This window comes from Pongo abelii, chromosome 23 (genome assembly GCF_028885655.2).
Source record: "Pongo abelii isolate AG06213 chromosome 23, NHGRI_mPonAbe1-v2.0_pri, whole genome shotgun sequence".
In the NCBI taxonomy this organism is placed as follows: Eukaryota; Metazoa; Chordata; class Mammalia; order Primates; family Hominidae; genus Pongo; species Pongo abelii.
The window spans coordinates 46,477,371-46,500,211 of record NC_085929.1 but is presented as its reverse complement, the minus strand read 5'-3'; the positions used below and the strand labels follow the sequence as shown (position 1 = coordinate 46,500,211).

General features: G+C 51.5%; 1 protein-coding gene across 2 annotated transcripts in view; it reads right to left on the bottom strand.

Moving 5' to 3' along the window:
* Positions 1–22,448, bottom strand: part of FAM83F (family with sequence similarity 83 member F) — a 48,317-nt gene extending 25,869 nt beyond the window's left edge. For both annotated transcript variants that reach the window (XR_010139468.1, XM_002831162.4), the window contains exon 1: positions 21,859–22,448. Coding sequence is in view for 1 of the 2 variants with exons in the window: in XM_002831162.4 (XP_002831208.1) it covers positions 21,859–22,347 (489 nt within the window). In the remaining variant the exon portion in view is untranslated. The remainder of the gene's footprint in view (positions 1–21,858) is intronic.
* Between the last annotated feature and the right edge of the window lie 393 nt (positions 22,449–22,841).

Below are 22,841 nucleotides of genomic sequence, written 5' to 3'. Positions count from 1 at the left end.
CAAGGGGTTAATCCAAGTGGAATGACAAGACCTTTGCACAAAATAACTAAGACATGAGATAAATGAGATAAATGCCTTTAAGAGCGTGACATGTGATGTGGATTTGGGGTGGGTGGGTGAGCGGAGAGATTACTTCTAGCCAGGGGAGAATAAGACTTTACCAAGGAAGCTGAACTGTGAAGGACGGGAAGCCTTTGGCAGCCGGAGGAAAATTGAGCAGGGAGGTTGTCTGGGCTGCCTTGCACAAGTGTATCCTGCACACGGGCACTGGCTGAGGAGGGGAGTGGGAGCTGCATCTGCCCCGGGAAGGGTCACCTTTTTCTAATCTACGTACAGGTGTCACGTGGCCTAGCAGGGGCCTGCAAGGGGAGCATTTCAGGGAAAGGGCACAGCACAAACAAAGTTACCGTGCCAGTTAATTTTATGTGTTCGCTTGGCTGGGCAAACATTATTCTGGATGTTTCTATGAGAGTGTTTTTTTGGATGAGGTTAACATTTAAATCACTGGACTTCAAGTAAAGCAGATTACCCTCCATAATGTGGGTACATCTCGTCCAATCCACTGAAGGCCTTAGTAGAAGAAAGACTGACCTGCCCTGGGCAGGAAGGAATTCTGCCAGCAGACTGCCTCTGGGCTCAAACTGCAGCTCTTCCCAGCATCTCCAGCCTGACAGCCCATCCTGCAGGCTTTGGTCTCGCATCTCCATTATCCCGTGAACCAATTCCTTAAAATCAATCAATCTCTGTCTCTCCGTGGATCTCTCTTACACACACACAAACATGCCCATCCAGTTGGTTCTGTTTCTCTGGAGAACCCTGACTAATACAGGCACTGAGGATGGGAATTAACATGTACTAAATACTTTCAGTGCACCCCAGGCTGTTTCCTGTGCTTTAGGTAAATTTTCTAATCTGATCCTCACAACTATTTTGAGAAAGGGTTATTCCCACTTTAGAATTGAGGAAGTAAACACATAGGGGGCAAAGTCCTAAGTCCAAGGTTATAAAGCTGCCATGTGGCAGAGCAAGGAACTCAGTCCTAGGTGGCTCCAGGGTCTTCATTTCACTGCTTCCTAAGATGGGATTGCTGGGAGGTACTTCAGAAACACTGAATCAAAAACTGGCTGTTTAAAAAGACTAAACGAGATAGACAAACTTCTGGCAAAACCGACAAAAAAGGAGGAGATGTAAATAAAATACTGAATGAAAAAGAAGAAATTACTACAGACATAATAGAAATTTAAGGAACTGTAAACATGGTAAAAAAGAATATTAAGGCCAATTATATGCTAATGGAATTGAAAATGCACATGACATGAGAGTTCACTTAAAAAAGTGAACTCAACAAAATATACCATAACCAAGTAAAGTTTATCCTAAGAATGTTAAGGGTGACTCAACATCAGAAACGGTATCATTTTAATTTAAAACATTTACAGGGTCGAGAGGAGGAAATCATATTTATCTTAATAATTTTACAAAGTATTTAATAAAACTAGATCCCTACTTGTGATTATAATTCTCAGAAAACAAGGAATAAGAGGGATCTTCCTTAACTTGGTAAGCTCTATCTACCAAAAACCCACATGAAACATTTTACTTAACAGAGAAACTTATGATGTACTCCCTTTAAGTCTCAGGCAAGTGAAGGATACTCATTATCACCACTACAGTTCAATTGGAGGTCCTCACCAATGCAATAAGACAAAAAATAAAAAAAAAAAGAAAAGAAAAGAAAAGAAATAAGAGACATAAGGATTAGAGAAGACAAAACTACTAGTATTTAAGAATACAATTTTCATAGAAAATCCAGTAGAATAAAGAAAAAAGCAATTAGAATAAAAGAATTCAGCAAAATTGCCAGATCCAAGAAAAACTTAACAAAAACCAATAGCCTTCTTCTATTCAAGGAGTAACCAACCAAAACAAAGAAAAAAAGAAAACAAAAGAAGGAATGAAAGAAAGAAAATAAGATCCATTCACAGTTAAAACCTAACCACATGGCATTTGGAAATAAATATCTTCAGGAAGAAAAATAGGGAACTCTACTAAAGGGCGTTTTAAAATATGTGAATAAATGAAGCAATAAATCATGAAAAGATAATATGATTTAATATTTTAAAAATCGAATACTCTCCATATTAATAAAATTCAATGCAATTCCATAAAAAGCTCAGTAAATGTTTTTGAGAAACTCAAATACTTGTAAGATATAAAGAAGAATAAAGATCCACAAATAGCTACATCCATTTTGAAAAAGAAAAACTAAAAGGGAACACTTGTCCTATAGAGAGTAAGGCATACTACAGCACCATAGCAATAAGAATTGAATTACTTGTACTACTTAAGTAGGAAGGAACTGACCAATAGACCAATGGAACAGAATGGTGAGACCTGAAGTATACACACAAACACATATATACATGTATACCCACACACATACACAAAACTTCATGTATGATAGGGGTAGAATCACAACTCAGTGGAGAAAAAAAAATGCCCTTTAGCAGATGCTACTGGGAAAACTGGCTTACTACATAGAGAAAAACAGAGGTGGATCCATCCCTACTTCACACCACATGTAAAGGAAAATTTCAGGTAGGCTAAGTACTTAAATGTGAAAGATATAACTAATAAGGGAGTTGAAGAAATGCAAGAAATTATTTTCATGACACGGGGTAAGAAAGAATCTCTTAAGTTTCCAAATGCACAAACCATGAAGGCAAATAAAATTGTGCTAATAAGTATGTAAAAAGGAGCAGTCTTTTTGTTTTTTTTTTTTTTGAAACGGAGTCTCGCTCTGTCGCCCAGGCTGGAGTGCAGTGGTGTGATCTCAGCTCACTGCAAGCTCAGCCTGCGGGGTTCACGCCATTCTCCTGCCTCAGCCTCCCGAGTAGCTGGGACTACAGGTGCCCGTCACTACACCTGGCTAATTTTTTTTTTGTATTTTTAGTAGAGACTGGGTTTCACCGTGTTAGCCAGGATGGTCTCGATCTCCTGACCTCGTGATCCGCCTGCCTCGGCCTCCCAAAGTGCTGGGATTACAGGCGTGAGCCACTGCGCCCAGCCCTTTGTTTGTTTTTGAGATGGAGTCTCCTTTTTCACCCAGGCTGGAGTGCAGTGGCGCGATCTCAGTTCACTGCAACCTCTGACTCCCAGGTTCAAGCGATTATCGTGCCTCAGCCTCCCGAGTAGCTGGAATTACAGGTGCACACCATCACGCCCAGCTAATTTTTGTAGTTTTAGTAGAGACAGGGTTTCACCATGTTGGCCAAGCTGGTCTTAAACTCCTGAACTCAAGTGATCTGCCTGCCTCAACCTCCCAAAGTGCTAGGATTTCAGGTATGAACCACAGCATCAGGCAAAATAAGCATTCATTAGTAATCAGAAAAATTCAAATTAAAACAAAGAGATGGCTGGGTGCAGTGGCTCACGCCTGTAATCCCAACACTTTGGGAGGCCAAGGCGGATGGATCACCTGAGGTCAGGAGTTCGAGACCAGCCTGGCCAACATGGTGAAACCCCGTCTCTACTAAAAATACAAAAATCAGCTGGGCATGGTGGCACATGCCTGTAATCCCAGCTACTTGGGAGGCTGAGGCAAGAGAACTGCTTGAATCTGGGAGGTGGAGGTTGCAGTGAGCCGAGATCGCACCATTGCACTCCAGCCTGGGCGACAAGAGCAAAACTTCATTCCAAAAAAAAAAAAAGAAAAGAAGAGATGAAAGGAAGAGACCACTTTACAACTATGAGATTAATGAAAAATCAGAAAGTTGGATAATCCAAACTATGAGATTAACGAAAAATCAGAAAGTTGGATAATCTAAAATATTGGTAGGTGGAGGAAAGGGCACCTTTGTCACTGCTGGTGGGTGGGAACACTGGTGCAGCTATTCTGTAGAGAAACAGGCAGAAGTTAGTGGATTTAAGCAAGTGCACAGCTACAAGCCAGCAAAGCCACTCTTGGCTGTGCACCCCTGGGAATCTCTTGGATCTTTGCACAGGTCTATATGGGGGCCAGAACAAAGATGTTGCCTGCATCTTTCTTTGGGATATCAAGGAGCTGGCAATGACTTAGATGTCTATTTCTAGAAGACTGGGTAAGGAAAATGTGAGGAACGTGATAGAATGTTTTACAGCAGACAGAAGCGACGAACTAGTTCCATGTCCCGTAACTTGGATAATTCCATTTAAAATGGATAGTTCAAATGAAAATGTTAAAGAGTGAGATCTATAGCCTAATACCACTCATGTAAATAAAAACACACTACAGGCCTCAGCAACATGAGTCCACTCTAAGCTGGACACCTTGGAGTGTTCAGAAATGAGAGGACAGTGAACTCTGGCCTAGACAGCACGTGGGAGATAAACTACCAGGAGCACTAATAGATAAACTATCCCAGCCCTTTGGGAGGCCGAGGCGGGCAGATCACCTGAGGTCAGGGTTTGAGACCAGACTGGCCAACATGGTGAAACCCATCTTTACCAAAAATACAAAAATTAGCCAGGCATGGTGGCGCATACCTGTAATCCCAGGGAGGCTGAGGCAGGAGAATGGCTTGAACCCGGGAGGTGGAGGTTGCAGTGAGCTGAGATCGTGCCACTGCACTCCAGCCTGGGCAACACAGCAAGACTCCATCTCAAAAAACAAAACAAAACAAAAAAGCACACTACATAACATAACACTGCATACTTTTCAAGGATACAAAGATAACTGAGGACATATGCTGAACACATGAGGGTGGCTGCCTGTGGAAGGAGAAAGGAGTGGGAGGGAAGGAGAAAGGTAAAGTAAGAGGCCTAAAGTAAAAGGCTTGCTGGTGGCAGTGTGCCGTGAACTAAGGTGCACAATCAGCTCTTTGCACCTGGGGTCCAAAATAGCCAACCAACCAAACCAAAATCACATTCGAGTCCTCCAGCTGGGCTGGCACAGTTCAGGGCAGGTATGGGGTAGGTATAAGGGTGAAGGTACATGGGCTGGATATGGAGGGTTTGAACACAATGTGCAGAGTTCTGGCTTCATTCCACCAGCAATGCAGTTTCCAGGGCTCTGATACTTGATCGCCATCTCCTAGTGCTGATAGTTTATCTCCCACGAGCTGTCTAGGCCAGAGTTCACTGTCCTCTCATTTCTGAACACTCCAAGATGTCTAGCTTAGAGTGGACTCATGTCGCTGAGGACAGCTTGACTGGTTTGCAGAAGCATGTCTCAGGTTCACAAGCTTACTTTTGCTTTGTGGTTGAAAAATTAAGCAGGGAAGCTGGCCTGTCCTAGCCCCACCTGCCTAAGGATGTCAGGAGAGGCAGCAGTCCCCACAGCCTGGCTTTCGCGAGTCGGACTGTGACACCCTGGTGCGAGCCAGCCATCTGTGTCACACCAATTAAACAATGAAATATCTGTAGTAGAAAAAAAAATCAATTGCTGGCTGACTCCTGCAATCTAGTTGTGGAGAAGTGATAATTACCCTCCGCTTTGGTCTCTGAGGGCCCTGCTTTGACATTCAGCTCCGCAGTGTCAGGCCCAGGGGAACCAGCTCCCCACTCTCTCCGCTTGGGTCTTTCACTGAGCACGTGATTCTCCACACCGAGCGAACTTCAAAGCTCCCAGTGTAGATGGAAAATCGGGTTTAAAAGCATGACATCATGGGCTCAGAACCCAGGGAAGCCGATTTTGTTGGGGGAGGAAATCACGCCCCCTCCAGCTGGCTGCCCACCCCTGGTGTCTTTTACCTGGTTACCTACTGACGCACAATGCCTGGGGAGAGAGGTTAATTCGAGGTGGCAGCAGTTTCTATAAGCTGTCGCAGGCGCATTGGCAGACAGCCTCTGATGTTGTAAGACTTCTCATTGGGTGTTTGATAAGCTCATCTCCTCATCTGATATCCTGCCTGGGCGGCAGGACGGGGAGTGAAGGTGGGGAGGGAGCCTCCAAATGCCCCTCTCCTGCCATTCAGCTTTAATTAAACTGCCGGCATTTCCAATTCTCTTTCTGGACTCCGTAATTACCGTCAGATAACAAAAATGACAAGAGGGCTCCACCTGGCCCCTGCACCCCACGTGTGTTTGGATGACCCAGACTAGAGAAGGCATGGCTCTGCCAGGTCTCCACATCCACAGAGCTGACTGCAGCTTGGACGTGTCCCTCAGCCACACAGGCACTCCCCAGATCAACATCCTCCTAGTCACTCTGGCCAGAAGCCCAGGCCTCCTCCTCCTCCCCACCGACCAAATCCCATCAGTCACTGAATCCAGCAGGCCCCACCCCGGGCACCTTCTCAGGGTTAATCCTTTCTGTCCCCACTGGTACCTCCCCAGCTCGGACCCTCCTCCTTTCCTACCATGCTTCGATGAGCTTCCTAACTGCTCTCTCCTGCTCACCTCTGCCCTCCAATTCATCCTCCACAGCAGGATGCAAACTGAGATGCATGGGCAGAGAAAGACAATACCATCCGTCCCCTTGCCCTGCTGACGTGGAGCTCAGGACTCTGGGGCGGGTGCGGCTGCCGTTGCCTGCAAAGAGCCCCAGCTTCACCCCTTCTGTGGGTGTGAAAAAGCAAAAGGCCACAGGCCAAGCTTGCTGATCTCGGGGGGCCTGTTGGTGACAGTCACTTATCCTGGGGAAGGAAGGGAAGCAGCTAGGGACACTTTCCCGCTGATTACCTACCCATGTGCGCCTGGGGCCGAGTCGCCTCCCATGCCCGCCCTGCCTACCTCCCAAGGGCTGTGGGAAGGCTCGGATGAGATCATGCCCACGAAATCCCACGAAAACCCTGTGCAGTTATGAGAGATCCTTATAAGGCAAATGGGGGGAACTCCCCACATCTGAAGCCTTAAGGTCTCTCACGGTGGAGAGAACAGCAGCTGAGGAAACAGGTCAAACTGCTGTCTCCCAGAATGGCCATCTGTCTGGCAGCCCAGGGGAGTTAGTCTATCTGGGACCAGAGGGCAGTTCTTCCCTTTCCCACGGGGGGTCGAGCTGGGTCTGCCTGCAGCCTCTGACTCATACATCTCCAGCTGTGGAATCTCCTTTTCTGATCTCCCCAAAGAGAGGATCAAGCTCTACAGGGCAGGTTGTCAAACTTCAGTGTGTAAAGAATCACCTGGGAACAGGGATGTGGGTATGCCTATTGAAGATGCAGATTCCAGGGCCCCATCCTCAAAGACTCGAATTCAGCAAAGGCCCAAGAAAATGCATTTTAACAGCAGCCTCTGTCTTCCACCCCCACTCAGGTCACTTGAATGCACGAGGGGGACATGTCCCACTTTGAGTGAAGGCTGCTGCGTGCAGGATAATATACGGTCTGGAAGCAGAAAGTCTCACTGGTTGTTTGGCTTGGAGTGAGTCATTTACTGGGCCTCAGTTTCCTCATTTTAAAGTGGGAAGGTGATGCCTTTACAGGGCTATTCTGAGCTTCAAATGAGATTCTGCAACAGCGCGGTACTTGTCCTGCTGTGAGCGATGGGTAAATGCAGGTGCCCTCTTCTCTCCTCAGTGATGGAGCCCAGAACAAAGGGGCCACCACTTCAGGGGAGCGGGTGAGAAAGAAGGAGACAGCCAGTGGGGGGCCCGCTGAGCTCCCGAGGAGCCAGGCAGCCCACGCCTCCCGCGGCACAGACATCAAGGTAGGGATGTCGTTCCTCTGCTCAATGCCATGCCCAGCAGGCCCTGCCAACGGTGGTGATTAAAGCTCAGGGAACACGACGCTTCCAGAAAGGTCAACACTTGAACTAATTGAGGGGAAGGGCGGCCCAATTAAGGAAGAACTCACATGATGAACTGTTCACCCAGCCATACCGGGTGTCTACACCCATATGCTGAATGTCGCAACGCACAGCTAAGAAAACCGCTGCCAGAGTAAAGCATCTCAAGGCAGGCTGCAGGGAACCAGAGCAACTTCTAACTGGCACAGCCGCCACTGGAGCACAGAAAGGTGCTCTATGGAGACGATGCATCCAGGAGAGGGTGTCGTAAGTACTCTGGGTACACTGCAAAGACTGTCACCAAGACTGCAACAGGCCCCATCTGAATTATCACCAATGTTTACGCCAGTAGACTGGGAACCACTAAACAACAAACTTTCTCTTAAGCTCCCCATGTACACGCTCTGGGGAGAGAGGAGGAGAGGAAGAGGACAGGAGGAAGAGAGGAGAGGAAAGGAGGAGGAGAGGAAAGGAGGAGGGGAGGAGAGGAGAGGAGAGGAGGAGGAGAGGAGAAGAGAGGAGGAGGAGAGGAGAGGAGGAGGGGAGGAGAGGAGAGGAGGAGGAGAGCAGAGGAGGAGGAGGAGAGGAGAGGAGGAGAGGAGGAGGAGAGGAGGAGGGGAGGAGGAGGAGAGGAGGAGGGGAGGAGGAGGAGAGGAGGAGGGGAGGAGGAGGAGAGGAGAGGAGGAGGAGGAGAGGAGAGGAGGAGGAGGAGAGGAGAGGAGGAGGAGGAGAGCAGAGGAGGAGGAGAGACGAGAGGAGGAGGAGAGGAGAGGAGGAGGAGGAGGAGAGGAGAGGAGGAGGAGGAGAGCAGAGGAGGAGGAGGAGACGAGAGGAGGAGGAGAGGAGAGGAGGAGGAGAGGAGAGGAGGAGGAGAGGAGAGGAGGAGGGGAGGAGGAGGAGAGGAGAGGAGGAGGGGAGGAAGAGGAGAGGAGGAGGAGAGGAGAGGAGGAGGAGAGGAGAGGAGGAGGAGAGGAGAGGAGGAGGAGAGGAGAGGAGGAGGAGAGGAGGAGGAGAGAAGAGGAGGAGGAGAGGAGGAGGAGAGGAGAGGAGGAGGAGAGGAGGAGGGGAGGAAGAGGAGAGGAGGAGGAGAGGAGAGGAGGAGGAGAGGAGAGGAGGAGAGGAGAGGAGGAAAACAGGAGAGGAGGAGGAGAGGAGGAGGAGAGGAGAGGAGAGGAGGAGGGGACGAGGAGGGGAGGAGGAGGGGAGGAGGAGAGGAGGAGGAGGGGAGGAGGAGGGGACGAGGAGAGGAGGAGGAGGGGAGGAGGACAGGAGGAGGAGAGGAGAGGAGGAGGACAGGAGGAAGAGAAGAGGAGGAGAGGAGAGAAAGAGGAGAGGAAGAGGAGAGGAGGAGGACAGGAGGAGGAGAGGAAGAGGAGAGGAGAGGAGGAGGAGAGGAAGAGGAGAGGAGGAGGAGAGGAGAGGAGGAGGACAGGAGGAGGAGGAGGAGAGGAAGAGGAGTGGAGAGGAGGAGGAGAGGAAGAAGAGAGAAGGAGGAGGAGAAGAGGAGGAGGAGAGGAGGAAAGGAGGAGGAGACGAGAGGAGGAGGAGAGGAAGAACAGAGGGAGAGGAGGAGGAGAGGAGAGGAGGAGGAGAGGAAGAAGAGAGGAAGAGGAGGAGGAGAGGAGAGGAGGAGGAGAGGAAGAGGAGAGGAGGAGGAGAGGAAGAAGAGAGGAAGAGGAGGAGGAGAGGAAGAGGAGTGGAGAGGAGGAGGAGAGGAAGAAGAGAGAAGGAGGAGGAGAAGAGGAGGAGGAGAGGAGGAAAGGAGGAGGAGACGAGAGGAGGAGGAGAGGAAGAACAGAGGGAGAGGAGGAGAGGAGGAGGAGAGGAGAGGAGAGGAAGAGGAAGAGGAGAGGAGGAGGAGAGGAAGAAGAGAGGAAAAGGAGGAGAGGAAGAAGAGAGGAAGAGGGGGAGGAGAGGAGGAGGAGAGAAGGAGGAGAGGAAGAAGAGAGAAGAGGAGGAGAGGAGAGGAGGAGGAGAGGAAGAAGAGAGAAGAGGAGAGGAGAGGGGAGGAGGAGGAGGAGGAGAGGAGGAGGAGGAGAGGAGGAGGAGGAGAGGAGGAGGAGGAGGAGAGGAGGAGGAAAGCAGGAGGAGGAGGAGAGGACAGGGGAGGAGAGGAGAGGAGGAGGAGGAGGAGGAGAGGAGGAGGAAAGCAGGAGGAGGAGGAGGAGAGGAGGAGGAGGAGAGGAGGAGGAGAGGAGGAGGAGGAGAGGAGGAGGAGGAGGAGGAGGAGAGGAGGAGGAAAGCAGGAGGAAGAGGAGGAGAGGACAGGGGAGGAGAGGAGAGGAGGAGGAGGAGGAGGAGAGGAGGAGGAGGAGGAGAGGAGGAGGAGGAGAGGAGGAGGAGGAGGAGAGGAGGAGGAGGAGAGGAGGAGGAAAGCAGGAGGAGGAGGAGGAGAGGACAGGGGAGGAGAGGAGAGGAGGAGGAGAGGAGGAGGAGGAGGAGAGGAGGAGGAGGAGAGGAGGAGGAGAGGAGGAGGAGAGAAGGAGGAGAAGAGGAGAGGAGGAGGAGGAGAGGAGGTGGAGAGGAGGAGGAGAGGAGAGGAGGCTGCAGGGCTGCCTGCAGGAGGGGCTCCTGCTGCAAGACCCCCACAGAACACCCCTTTAACTTCCTCCATCCCTGGTCTCTAGATTCACATCGATCCAACAGCACAGAAGGGTACTGCAGTGGGGAAAGTGCCAAAGATTCCACGCTGGCTGTGAGGCCTTGTGCAAGTTACTTAAGCCCTCTGAATTCCACCTGTAAAATGAGGCTACTTCATGGTTCTATGAAGATGAAAAGAAATGTGATCAAGCCTGGATAAAATCTTGCCTGGTACCTGCCCCACCTGGCTGAGCTCTGCCCTTCCTCTGGGACAGGGCCTGACACGCAGTAGGTGCTCAGGGTCACCGTGCAGCAATGCTAGTTCATGCTGCCCTGACTGTTCCCCTCTTGGCAGACAGACCCCATAACACAACCCAAGTGCCCTGTTTCCCTGTTTCCCTGCCCACTCAGCGGCTCCTGACTGCCTACAGTCAAGTCGAAGGCCCTCAGCTTGGCTGAAGACCCTTCATGTGCTTCCAACCCAAAGAGGCATTTATCCACTTTCTCCCCAGATAATCAGCTCATACCCCGCAAGATTATTTGATGTTCTCCAAACTCACCCAGCAGGCTCCGCTCGTGCCGTAACTCAAACGGTCACCCTCTAAGCCTGTAGTGATGGGAATGCTCTTTGTCGAGGTCCTTGTTTCACTCTTCCCAGGGCTGTCCCAGGATTGTCCTCTGTCCTCAGTCCCCAGTGTAGTGTGTGCCTTCCCTAGGACGCATGTCTGCCCAGGGTTGTGTCTGTCTAGGCACATGAGGGTGTCTCCCCATCTATCCAGGAGGGGTGGGGGACAGAGCCCTGCCATCGATCTAAACAGAATGCCTCCACATAGGGGGCTTCCCTTGGGGAGCTGAGATGTGGCTTGGGCCTGAGTCCTGGTCCATCAAGAGGACAGAGCCAAATCCAGAGCTGCAATAGCATCTTTTTTTTTTTTTTTTTTTTTTGAGATGGCATCTCACTCTATTGCCCAGGCTGGAGTGCAATGGTGCAATCTCTGCTTACTACAACCTCTGCCTCCCGGGCTCAAGCAATTTTCCTGCCCCAGCCTCCCAAGTAGCTGGGATTATAGGAGTATGCCACCACACCTGAGTAATTTTTATATTTTCAGTAGAGACGGGGCTTCACCATGTTGGCCAGGCTAGTTTCAAACTCCTGACCTCAAATGATCTGCCCGCCTCGGCCTCCCGAAGTGCTGGCATTACAGGCGTGAGCCACCGCGCCCAGCTGCAACAGGGTCTTGTTCCCCACTTGGAGGTGAGGCTGCCCCCACCCCAGCAGCAGGGCATCGGTGCTTCGTCTGCTGGGGCTTCCCAGCTGTCTGTGGCCGCGTTCCACTGTCTTAGACTCACTAATTAGACATCATAAAACACTGGGCTCCCTCCCTACACTGGCAGCAGTGGAGCCCAATTCCACCCAGCCAGGCCGCTTCCTCTCCAGAGCCCTCTACCTCAGTGTGGGGCTCTGATTCCAACCCTGCAGGTCAGGTCTCCCTGCTGCGCCCCCTGGAGCTAACTCCCTGTCGAGCTGATCCAGTGAGGCCATCACTCTCGACAAGGCTGAATGAAGGAGGGTGTATGTACAAAGAAGATTCAGGCTGGCTCTCCAGAGGAGGAAGACAGATGGCACCCATGTGAGCAAGGCCGACTAATTCAGCTGTGAACAACCACGTGTCATGACCTGCCAGGGAGTAGGCAGAGCAATTCTTTGTAAGATCCTAGGCCGGCTTTTCCCTGCCCCACGGCAAGCTTCTGGGATGACTTTCCCGGCACTAAGTTGGTGTTAATTAGTGAAAATTATCCAATGCAAGCTCATTTTAACATTAGCTTAAAGCCAAACATAATTAGAAAGATAAATCAGCGGCTAAAAAAAATCCAATGAAGATACACAAGCGATTTTTAGGATCATCTGCTGGTTGGCGTTACTAGCCTTGAGCTCTCAAGTACATGGACAGAGTGAGGCAGGGCTCAAGAAGTATCTGTCGAGGTATTTCTTGATTGATCTATCAGGGTAAGACAAATGGAGTTGGCAATTTGCCTGGGAGGTGCTGAGACGCAGCAAGGATAACTCTGTGGCTGTTGCCAGATGATGTTACCTAGGAGGGCTTCCCTAGAGAGGAAAGTTGAGAGTGCAGGGAGGGATATGATTGAAAGTGATCAGGAGGGCATTCAAGTGATGGGAACAGTGTGAGTCCACATGTCCTGGGCCTCCAGTTTTGTACACAGCCTGCCCTGCCCTTCCACAACTGGCTGATTCAGCCATCAATTCCAAGGAAGCCTCTGTTCACCTGGAGCTCAGTACAGGTGCACGAGCCTGAGAATCGATGCATTTCGGTTCCCATCTAGCATCCTATTTACCGGTGGTGTGACCTCATCCTCTCTGAACCTGTTCCCTCATCTGTAAAATGAAAAGCTGCTAGATTGTTGTAAAAAAAATTAAATGGAATAGGCTAGGTGCGGTGGCTCACGCCTGTAATCCCAGCGCTTTAGAAGGTCGAAGAGGGTGGATCACTTGAGGTCAGGAGTTTTGAGACCAGCCTGGCCAACATGGTGAAACCCCATCTCTACTAAAAATAAAAAATTAGCCGGGTGCGGTGGCTCACACCTGTAATCCCAGCACTTTGGGAGGCCGAGACCGGTGGATCACCTGAAGTCAGGAGTTCAAGGCCAGCCTGGGCAACATGGCGAAATCACGTCTCTACTAAAAATACAAAAATTAGCCAGGTGTGGTGGCATACGCCTGTAGTGTCAGCTACTTGGGAGGCTGAGGCGGAAGAATCACTTGAACCCAGGAGGCAGAGTTTGCAGCGAGCCGAGATAGAGTCACTGCACTCTAGCCTGGGTGACAGAGCAAGACTCCCTCTCAAAAAATAAAATAAAATAAAAAAATTCTAAAAGGGCTGGCATTTGCCTAGCACTTATATGCCCAATAAGTAATAGCTATCAATATCCCCACCCCCACCACTGCGCTGTAATTTAGTTTCTTTTTGTCACCCCCCATTAGACTTAAGGCAGAATTCTCATTGTACTCCTCTGTAAATTTCTGGTTCCTGGCACATAGTTGGGTCTCAGTGAAACATGGTGAGTGAATGAGCAAATGCAGGGAATCTCCAGGCCGTCTGGGAGCCCTCCTGGATAGGTGAGTTAAGGAAACTCATAGTCTGTCCTCAATGGCCCACCGAAAGGTAGAGAGTTCTGGGTCCCACCTCCGCACCCCCATCTCCTGACTCACTGCTGAAAAATAAATAAATAAATAAATAAATAAAATAACACTTATCCGGAGCCTCCCACATGCCTTGCCAGGACTGCGAGAAGCTCAGCAGAATGATGACTGGTGTGCAAGCTGTGCCGGGGATGTGTTTCTGGATTATTGGAAACCTGGGCCAGAGAGACTAATAATTAGAAAAGCCATAGGCTCTCTTCCAGGGCTAAGATTATGGGATCATTAGCAAGTCCACAGACTCTGATTTCAGAGAATAAACAAGGAAACTGGGAAGGGCAGCAGCTCCAGCTAAGGCCGGCTGGTCATGGCACCTGGCATGGTGTGTGGGGGTGGGGGCGGGCAGGCATAGCTAGAATGACTCAGCCTGGGGGGCAGCTCAGGACAGCCCCAGGAGCAGGGGCAGGTGGTCAGCCAGGACGCAGCCCTGGGCTCGTTTGTTCTCTGCCCTGCTCCCCCCCTCCCCCAGCTTGGATTGGAAGCTTGTCCCCAAACAGGCTCTGCTTTGTACACCCTAAGAAATGGGAGGCAGATCTGGCCACCAGCCAAGGTGAGGCAGCATCCCTGGGGGTGAGAAGTTGGAGGGACTGACAGTTGCTGGGGTGGGACTCACTTCAAGGTCTCAGCCTGTCAGGGAGGGGCGTAAGTCCCAGGGGGCCAGAAAGTGGCCATAAAGAGGACAATCTAGGTCTCTGGAGAAACTACCTGTACCCAGCTTCCCTGTGTTACCTGCCTCAATGTCACTAGACAGGAGGAACCCTCTTCCCCAGGCACAGAGTGGACCAGCTGGCAGTTGTGTACTTGTCTGTCTTTAGAACTGGTCCAAGAGCCTCCCAGGGCCTGGCTGGCGACATACAGACTTTGAATGTTTCTGGAAGTTTTAGAGGAAGAGATGGCCCCAGAGGACAATTTCCAAGGGCAACTGTCGTGGATGGACACCACCTTGAGCTGAGACCTGGGTGGAATCTCCCCCAGCCTCTTCTGAGTTCTGCAACCTTATGCTTTCCCGGAGCCTCAGGGAAAATATCCCTTCCTTTGCAAGGTGCTGAGGATTGGATTAACGAAACGAAATGGCACGCAGGGCACCGATCCCATCACTCAACATTAGCCCTTCTTCAGAGAAATCCCTTTTACCGTACGCGTCACTCACCTTTCTCAAAGTGCTTTCTCATAGCCTTGAACTAGGTTCTCAGAACAATTTGTGGAAATAAGCAAGAAGGCAAGAATTATCCCCATGTTAGAGATGCGGAAACAGAGGCCCAGCAAAGCCAAATGATGTACCCCACATCACCCAGTGAGCTAGGAAAGAGATGGCCAGGGCAAAAATGACGATTCCCAGGCTCCTGGCTCCCAGCCGCGTGGGCTCCCTCCACCCGCCAGTGGCCTGGGCTTTCAGAGACCTCCACCCAACAGAACTGGCTTTGCTACCGTGAACCTTCAAGAGAAGGTCATGAAATTTACTGAGGCCCCACCTTCTACTTTTGAACTTTCTGGGAAATACCCATCCTCAGAGGTTCAGGGACCCAAAGTATCCGATTTCAGAGGAGCCAACTCTCCCCTCCCTCTTCTCCAAAGAGGGAAACACAGCCCAAGGCAATGATTACATCATGGTTAACCATCAGCAGCCCCACCCTCCTGTTCCAATGAAAGCTTTAGTTCTCCAGAACTAAAAGAACTTGGGGAGTCTTTCCAGGCTGCCCTGGGGCTCTCTGGGCTGGGCCTGTGCAGCAGTCTGGCCCTTCAGGATGACTGTATGTGGGGAACATCCTCAGGGGACCCCTGCTTTAGGAACAAGGAAGCCTCTGCACCTTCCTGCTTTATCCCTCTCTGCCCATGCCAGATCCCAGCATAGATCCTGGGCTGAGGATTCCAACGCCACAGCCTCCCGGAGGTAGCTCGGAGGCCAGCAGAAAGCTGCCCTTACCAACCATGGCCCACCACCACCAAATCACAGCCAACAGATCAATGCAGTGAGTGGGTGGGAGGGCTGTGGGCAGCCACTCCTGTCTCGCTCAAAGGTGGAAACAGGAGACACACCGGCACAGGGTCTTTGGCCCTCCCAATTCACCTACCTCTAATCTCCTGGGTGGGGCTCCCTAACTTCTGGGGAGAAAATTCGGCCACCCTTCCCTCCCCTGCTCTGCAAAAAGACAGAGATGACAGCAGTTACTTTCTAAAATAATGAACATTTGTATGATACTTTTCAGTATCCTCAGCTTTCACACATCGTTTCTCCCTTGTTTTTCTTTTTGTTTTTTTGTTTTCTTTTTTATTTATTTATTTTGAGATAGAGTTTCACTCTGGCACCCAGGCTGGAGTGCAGTGGCGCAATCTCTGCTCACCGCAACCTCCACCTCCCACGCTCAAGCGATCCTCCCACCTACCTACCTCAGCCTCCAGAGTAGTTGGGACTACAGGTAGACACCACTACATCTGGCTAATTTTTGTACTTTTTGTAAAGATGGGGATTTGCCATGTTGCCCAGGCTGGTCTCAAATTTGTCAGCTCAAGCAATCTGCCCACCTCGGCCTCCCAAAGAGCTGGGGACATGAGCCACCATGCCCCACCCTCCCTTGTTTTTCAAAGCCATCCAGGAAGCTTGGTATTATCTTCCCCATTTTATCAGCCAGGAGCTTTAGAAAGGGAGGTGATTTGCTCAAGGGAACTCAGTAAGTAAGTGGTCAGATGAGGGCAGAAATCAAGACCTTTCAACTTCAAAGTGTCTTCTGTTTTTGACATGAAGCTGGTCCATTGCTCAGAAATGCCAGCTCCTGGGATCATTGATCAAGCATAAAAGAGAGAGACTCAGAATCCAATAGTCAATTCGTCCAGGGCTTGCCAGGAATACCTGGACAGGCTGGGGCAAGATCCCAGAAAGGCTATGAAGTGCTTATTCTCTGGAGCTGCAACTGTGCCATTATCCACCATCCTTAATGCAGCAAGGACTCGGGAACTGCCCAGTGCCTCTGAAACAAAGCTTACGTGGCATGGCCACTTGCAGAAGGGTAGAACGGTTAGGAGTGCGTGGGGCCTGTGGGTCCCTGGGCTGCCTGAGAGGCCTCTTCTTGCTCTGTGAATTTAAATCAGGCTTTTAAAAGGCAGCTTAGGAGCTTCTAGATAAAGTCAATTGTCCCCCTTAGACGGAAGGGGAGGAGGATAATGGGAGAAAAGAGGGAGGTAGGAAGGTATTAGGAGCAAGTCAAGAATTGGGACCGGCTCTCAAACAAGGTGGTGAGGTGACTAATGAATGTATTGCTTGACTTTCAGCATTCAAAAACCAGTAACATTTTTTAAAATTACATATTTTTTAAACTAGGGTTTTTTGGGGCATCTGCTTCATTGCAGCATCTCAATGTCCAGCAAAGTGCCTGGTATGGAGAAAGCGCTTGGTACTGTTTGCCAGTGTAGCTGAATGAGGGAAATGTCATTTGAGGTTAATGGGGAAAGACAGTAGGCTCCACTCAGGGGCCAGGCCCACCATATGCAAAGCTGAGTCTTTTGTGGAGTTGAGCTGATGACTCCAAGACTTTGCCACGCCTGGGGGCATCTGTATTCCAGCTGTTCACCATATCCTCCTCCCACCAGCTGCCCAGACCTCAAACCAAGGCTGCTAACCTCAGCCAGCCATGCCTCCTGCTCTGGAGACTTTCCCTAAATCCCCTGATGCACCTCCCTCCCTGCACCCCATATCCCCAAATTAGAGCATTCTTCTCTCTGCTGCCAGCCAGCTTGTTACTATGTAGATTAAAGGAGTTCCCCGGGGAATGTGCAATTCCATGGGGACATCTCCAGACACCTGCTTCCCCGGAGGGACAGGCGGCCAATAGAAGACAGTTTTCAATTCTATAAACAGATAATTAATCACCTGTGACAGCCAGGGCACTGTTGGGGTACCAGAAAGGAAATTGAGAGAGTAAGCCAGTCTCTCTCTTCCAAAGTTCCCAGTCCAGGAGGGTCAAATGCACTCTCCCAAAGCAAACTGTGTGGACCTTCTGGATTGAAAATTAAATTGACAAAATGCCAAGGCAGAGGTGGCCTCTTAGCGAGGCCTTGAAGGAAAAGGGACAAACCCATCGACAGGCAGAGGTGGGTTAGGGACCAGCCTGGCTGGTTACCCTCTTTCGCCAACCATCCAGGCAGGCCTTTTCCACTAACTACAACAGGAATAAAAATAGAAGCCGCTCCTAGTTAGTCATGGTTACCTACTCCAGCAGCCTCCCTCTCCTAGGTTGTGTTTACAATCTGCATGGGGTCACTGGCATCACTGGTAATCCCAACCAAGGACCTGGGGATGCTGTGTAAACTCCTTGTCCTGGTCTGAAGATAAGTCATTTCACCCTTTTGGAGCTCAGAGGGAGCCTCTGTGTAATGAAGAAAAGACCCTGCCTTACGCAGCTATTGAGGTGCCAAGGAGATTGGACAGTTTGTCATAAACCAAGATGAGCTGGTTAGCTGGGTCAATGGTGCATTTGGGTGTGAGCCAGGAATGCAGGGGTCAAGGGTCAATCTTTGAGAAGCGGGTGTGGTAAACTTGCCTCTGTTCCCAAAGCACGAGGCAACAGTCTCTAAATCCGCTCAGCAGCCTCAAAATTGGATGCCGCTGGTCACAAGGGAGCCTGGGCGCAAGATGGGTGGACAGCTTGGTGCCATCTCAGCTTCCTGCTGCGTTCAGACATGCCTGTAGACAGGTCCTCGGCATCAAAGGGCCTTCCCTAACCCGGTTTACGGGCTGGGCTAGTGCCCCTCCTGCCACGCCCTCTGTCCAGCACTCCTCAGACTGTATTAGATGATGGATCAGCAGAAGATTAGGCTATTTAAGAGCAGAGGTGTGTTTTAGGTATCTGCTTTCCACTAAAGTATGCTTAGCACATGCAGTAAACCTCTAAATATTTGTCCAGTGGCCAACGGATGCACAATCCTTCCAAGTTGCCAGCCCATCCAGATTGCTTCCCTTACTCTGGCTTTGCAAATAAGAACCAAGAGTTTCCCAGTCTACACATGGTCTTGCTGTAAGTCCACTCCCGGGCAGTTACGATGACCTGAGCAGCCCACGCATCAGCAACTTCCCCTGGTCTTCTTTGTTAGCGTATCATAGGCCAGGAGATCATTTTTGGGTCCCTAAAGGCGCCCTTTCTGCCTGTAATTTAAGTAGACAAAGTCCATCATTCAGAGGCACCCAGGTAAGCAGATCACTCAAAAGGAAACAAAACAAAACAAAACAAACAAAAAAAACAGCAGAAAAAAACCCCACCCCACAAGTAAACAGCTGAATGGCGGTTTGGGAAGGGCTTTCTGACATTTGCAGAGGCCCAGGGTACAGGCCGCTCAGCCTGACCTCCTCAAAGGCCCTCCTACCAGTCCACAAGGCCCCTGCTGGGCTGTTTCCTCACTGGTCCCCATCCTCAGCCCCTCCCCCCTGACCCCCCATTCATGTTCTCCTAATTAGGCTCCTTTCTCCATATCCCTGAGTACCAGGTATAGAATCACCCACTGGCCTGTGACTGCAGGCACGGCAGCCACGGGCAACTCCTTCTGAACCTTACTTTCCTGTCTGTGATTCAGGAACCAAAATGATAATACCTCACAGGGTTATTCTGAGGATTAAACGAAATAAAATGCAAAACTCTGGCACACAGTTGGATGTGTCCTGCTGCCTCCCCTCGGCAGTTCCATGTCCCTGCACGTAAACCATCTCAGTCTGCCCCACCTGGCCTCACAGCAGCCAGACTCTCACTGGAAACAAAGGAAACTCCCTCCCTCGGGGCAAAAGGGGAGGAGGAAGGATCTAAGTTAATGGCCAGGGAAGGCTGCCTGCCAGCTGGACAAGCTGGTGTGGGGGTGGGGGACAGGCAGTGGTCAGAAGGTGCAGTCCCTAGAGCAGAAGCTGGGTTTTTCTAGAACCAGCCACGTGACCTCTCGGCAAGTCTCTTTCCTTCTCTGTGCCTCAGTTTCCTCACCTGTGAAACAGGGTCAACCTCTCTGTCCCAACTTCTTCACAGGGTCTTTGGGAAGAAGAGGCTGTGCAGACAGGTGGGACAGCGATTAAGGGTGGGGACCCGGAGGTCCTGATACTTGGGTGGGCACAGACAGTGTCCAACACTGTTGCTTCCTTGGGAGTGGTCACCTGCCTTGGACCCAGTTTTAGGGTCCCCAAACCAGGCCCCACACAGTACTCACCTTCCCCCACGACAGGTCTTTTTTCCTGCCAGTCAAACCTCCTTGCTTTTTTGAAGCAAAAAGCTCTCTTACTGAGACAGTGCCCATTCCAGTTGACCCTCTCCCTTTCCAATTCTGCAACTCACCTCCCTCAGGAAGCCTTCCCAGATTAGGCACATCCAGCCTTAAAAACTCTTTTCTTTCCAACAGAGCCCTAGCATTTGTTAAGCTCTTGGAGGGCAATGCCACACCGTGTATCTTCTTCATGGCTAGTTAGTGCCTGGCACACAGTCGACCCTCAGGAAATCACTGGTTAAACCTGTACTTATTGGATGGGTTCACAATTGTTAAAAGTTTCTGTTGTTAAATATTTAAAGAGTCAAAAATACCTCACTATGCAGGAGATAGTCCTGTCATCCCACATGGGACTAGATGCCTCAGTGGCCAGAAGCCCTGTCTCCCCCTTCTTGTAACAGGGGTACTCCACCTGCACTCCAGGTTGTGACCAGGCTAGCTTCATTCAAATCCCTTGCTTAATCGGACTGCACCATTATTTCAGACACTGGGGCAGTGTAGCACAGTGGTTAAGAGCAAGGGCTTTGGAATTTGGGTCCTGGCTCAGCCACTTACTAGCTATGGAACCTCTGGCAAGAAACTTCTGAATCCTGATGTCTTTTTCTCCAAAAATAAGGAAAACACCTATTCACCCGGGTGTTGTGGAAAGCTAATGAGAAAATGCAGGTGAGTCATTAACACAGTGGATGGCACATATTAAATGCTAAATAAATAGAGGCTTTGTTAGTATGACATCATGAGACTTGACCCCTAACCCCAGCTGCAGCCTGTATTGCCGCCTACATCCTTTTTCCCTCTTCTGTGTCCAATCTTGCCTTTTTCTTCTGCAGAACACAATATACAAAGAAAACTCAGTCAGACAGGGAGGAATTATAGAGAGGGAGGAAAGAAATGTGCGCAGTGGAAAGTTAACCCCTCCTTCTGGTAGCCAATGTAGCCAACTATCTAGATCACCCCAACTACCTAGATCACCCCTTCCAGGAAGATGAGCCTGAGCACTGGTCTTTCTAGCTCTATTTTCCCTCCTCAGGCCTCTTCAGCCTCGAGGGGAACCAGGACTCCAACCTCACTCACTGAGTGGAATTCGAGTGGTGAACCCAAGCCACTCCTGTTGTATTATTCTGAATTGGGCACCAAAAACTGCTGCTGTTTCTTAACAAATCTCAGTGCAGGGCAGCCAGAGTTAGCAAACAAAAGTACAAAACGTTCCCATTCAATTTGAATTTCAGATACACAACGAAGAATTTTTCAGTATCAGTATGTCTTATGTCATGTTTGGGATAAACTGATACTAAAAAGTTATGTGTTGTTTATTGAAAGTTCAAATGTAGTGGGGCATCCTATATTTGATCTGGAAGCTGCCCAGGACTCCTACCCAAAGGCATAAAGTCTTCCGCCTGCTCCACAGCGGACTGGCCTCACCAGCCACCCTGGAAACAGCCCCTCCTTCCAACTCTCAAGCAGGACACATATGCTAAGTAGGAGCCCTTTCCTGAGCTGCCGAGTCAGGTAACCTGCTGTGCCAAGGCGCCCAGCACAGGGCCAGGCACACAGTAAGTGCTCAATATACCCCGCCCCCCATTCATTCCAGGCAGCTAGGGCTTAGTACCCGGCCCAGGAGAGGCTGTGACTGTGAGGGCGCCAGGCCAGCTTTGACTATGGGAGGAGAGGGGTGGTCCAAAGAGCAGCATGGCAGAGGTGGGACTGGGAAGGTCACAGCCACCCACTCCCTGAAGTTGCTTTGACGATCACATGAGAAAGAGGCTCGGGATATGTTCTGGGCAGCACGTAGGTTATCATCAAGACCTTTGAGTGGTGCATTTTAACCACAGGGCCTCGGCCCCCAGTCTTCCCTGGGGAGGGAGACTGGACAGGGAAGTTTCAGAAGTACAGAGCAGAGCCAGCGCCTCTGGACGCTGGAATACCGACGGTTGACATCTGTCCAGCACCTTGTAATTTGCCAAACACGTTCCCAGCCATTCTCTCTACAGGCCTCACTGCAGCCCCACGAAGTAGGGGCGGGTTGGGCCCCATTTTCCCGAGGTAGCTCAGGGCGGCCTGCCCCTGCTCCTGGTCCAGGGGACTGGGGCCGAGGTCCCAGCGGTGTGGGGGCGAAGGCGGGGGCCTACCTTCTGGGCCTGTTGGATCATCTGCCTGACCACCTGCTTGAGGTGCGGCGCCTTCTCGTCCTTGGGGGGGTGGGTGAAGAGCGTGACCCGGCTCACGCCGCGGTAGAAACCAGTGTCCGTCCAGCCCAGGTCCAGAGGAGGCACCTCGGTGTCGGAACGGTCGGGCCAGTAGGCCAGGGACTCGCTGGACTCAGCCTGCGCCGGCGCGGGGGCCTTGGCCTTGGCCTTGCTCTTGCCCCGGGCGTTGGCGGCGAGGACGGCGTCCTCGTAGGGGCTCCAGGCGGCCCGCAGGGCCTGGCGCTCCGGGCTGGAGAGGAAGTCCCGCAGCTGCTCCTCCTTGAGCCGCTCGCGGTAGGCCTGCTCGCCACCGCCCAGCAGCGCCTCCAGCGCGGCCCGCCGCCGCTCGCAGTAGTAGAAGGCGGCCTGCGCCTCGGTCACCTTCTCGTTCACGTGCGCCTCGTCCAGGCAGTTCAGCTGGGACTCGGCCATGGCGTCCCGGCCCCGGCCCTGGCCCTGGCCCCGCCGCGGTCCGAGGTCCCACAGCCGCACCTGGAGCCGCCGAGGGGCGGGGCGCCTCACCTGGCCGCGAGCTCTGCCCCGGCCCGTCCCGCCCCGCCCCGCCGTCGGGGAGCGGCCAATCCGCGCGGGCGTGGCCGTCGGGCGGGGAGGGGCCGCCGCCTCCGCCGGGCTCGCCGGGACCTCCGGGCGGCCTGGCGGACGCGGTCGGGCCCGGGCCTGCAGGGCCCACCAGCCGGGTCTGGAGTCCCTGAGGGGACGCCCCCTGGGGGCGGGGCCGTCGCAGACCCACGTGCGGGCTCCGGACCCGACTCCTCCGCGGGGTAAAGGTTTGCTGTCCGGTCCTTGCTGCCATCCGCCCCCGCCGGCCGCGTCGCGGGTACGAGTTCATTTTCCGTGCACGTGGAGTCCGGAGCACGTGTTCTGGCCCAGTCGCCTCTGGGGCCGCCGAGCTGACCCCTTCCCCG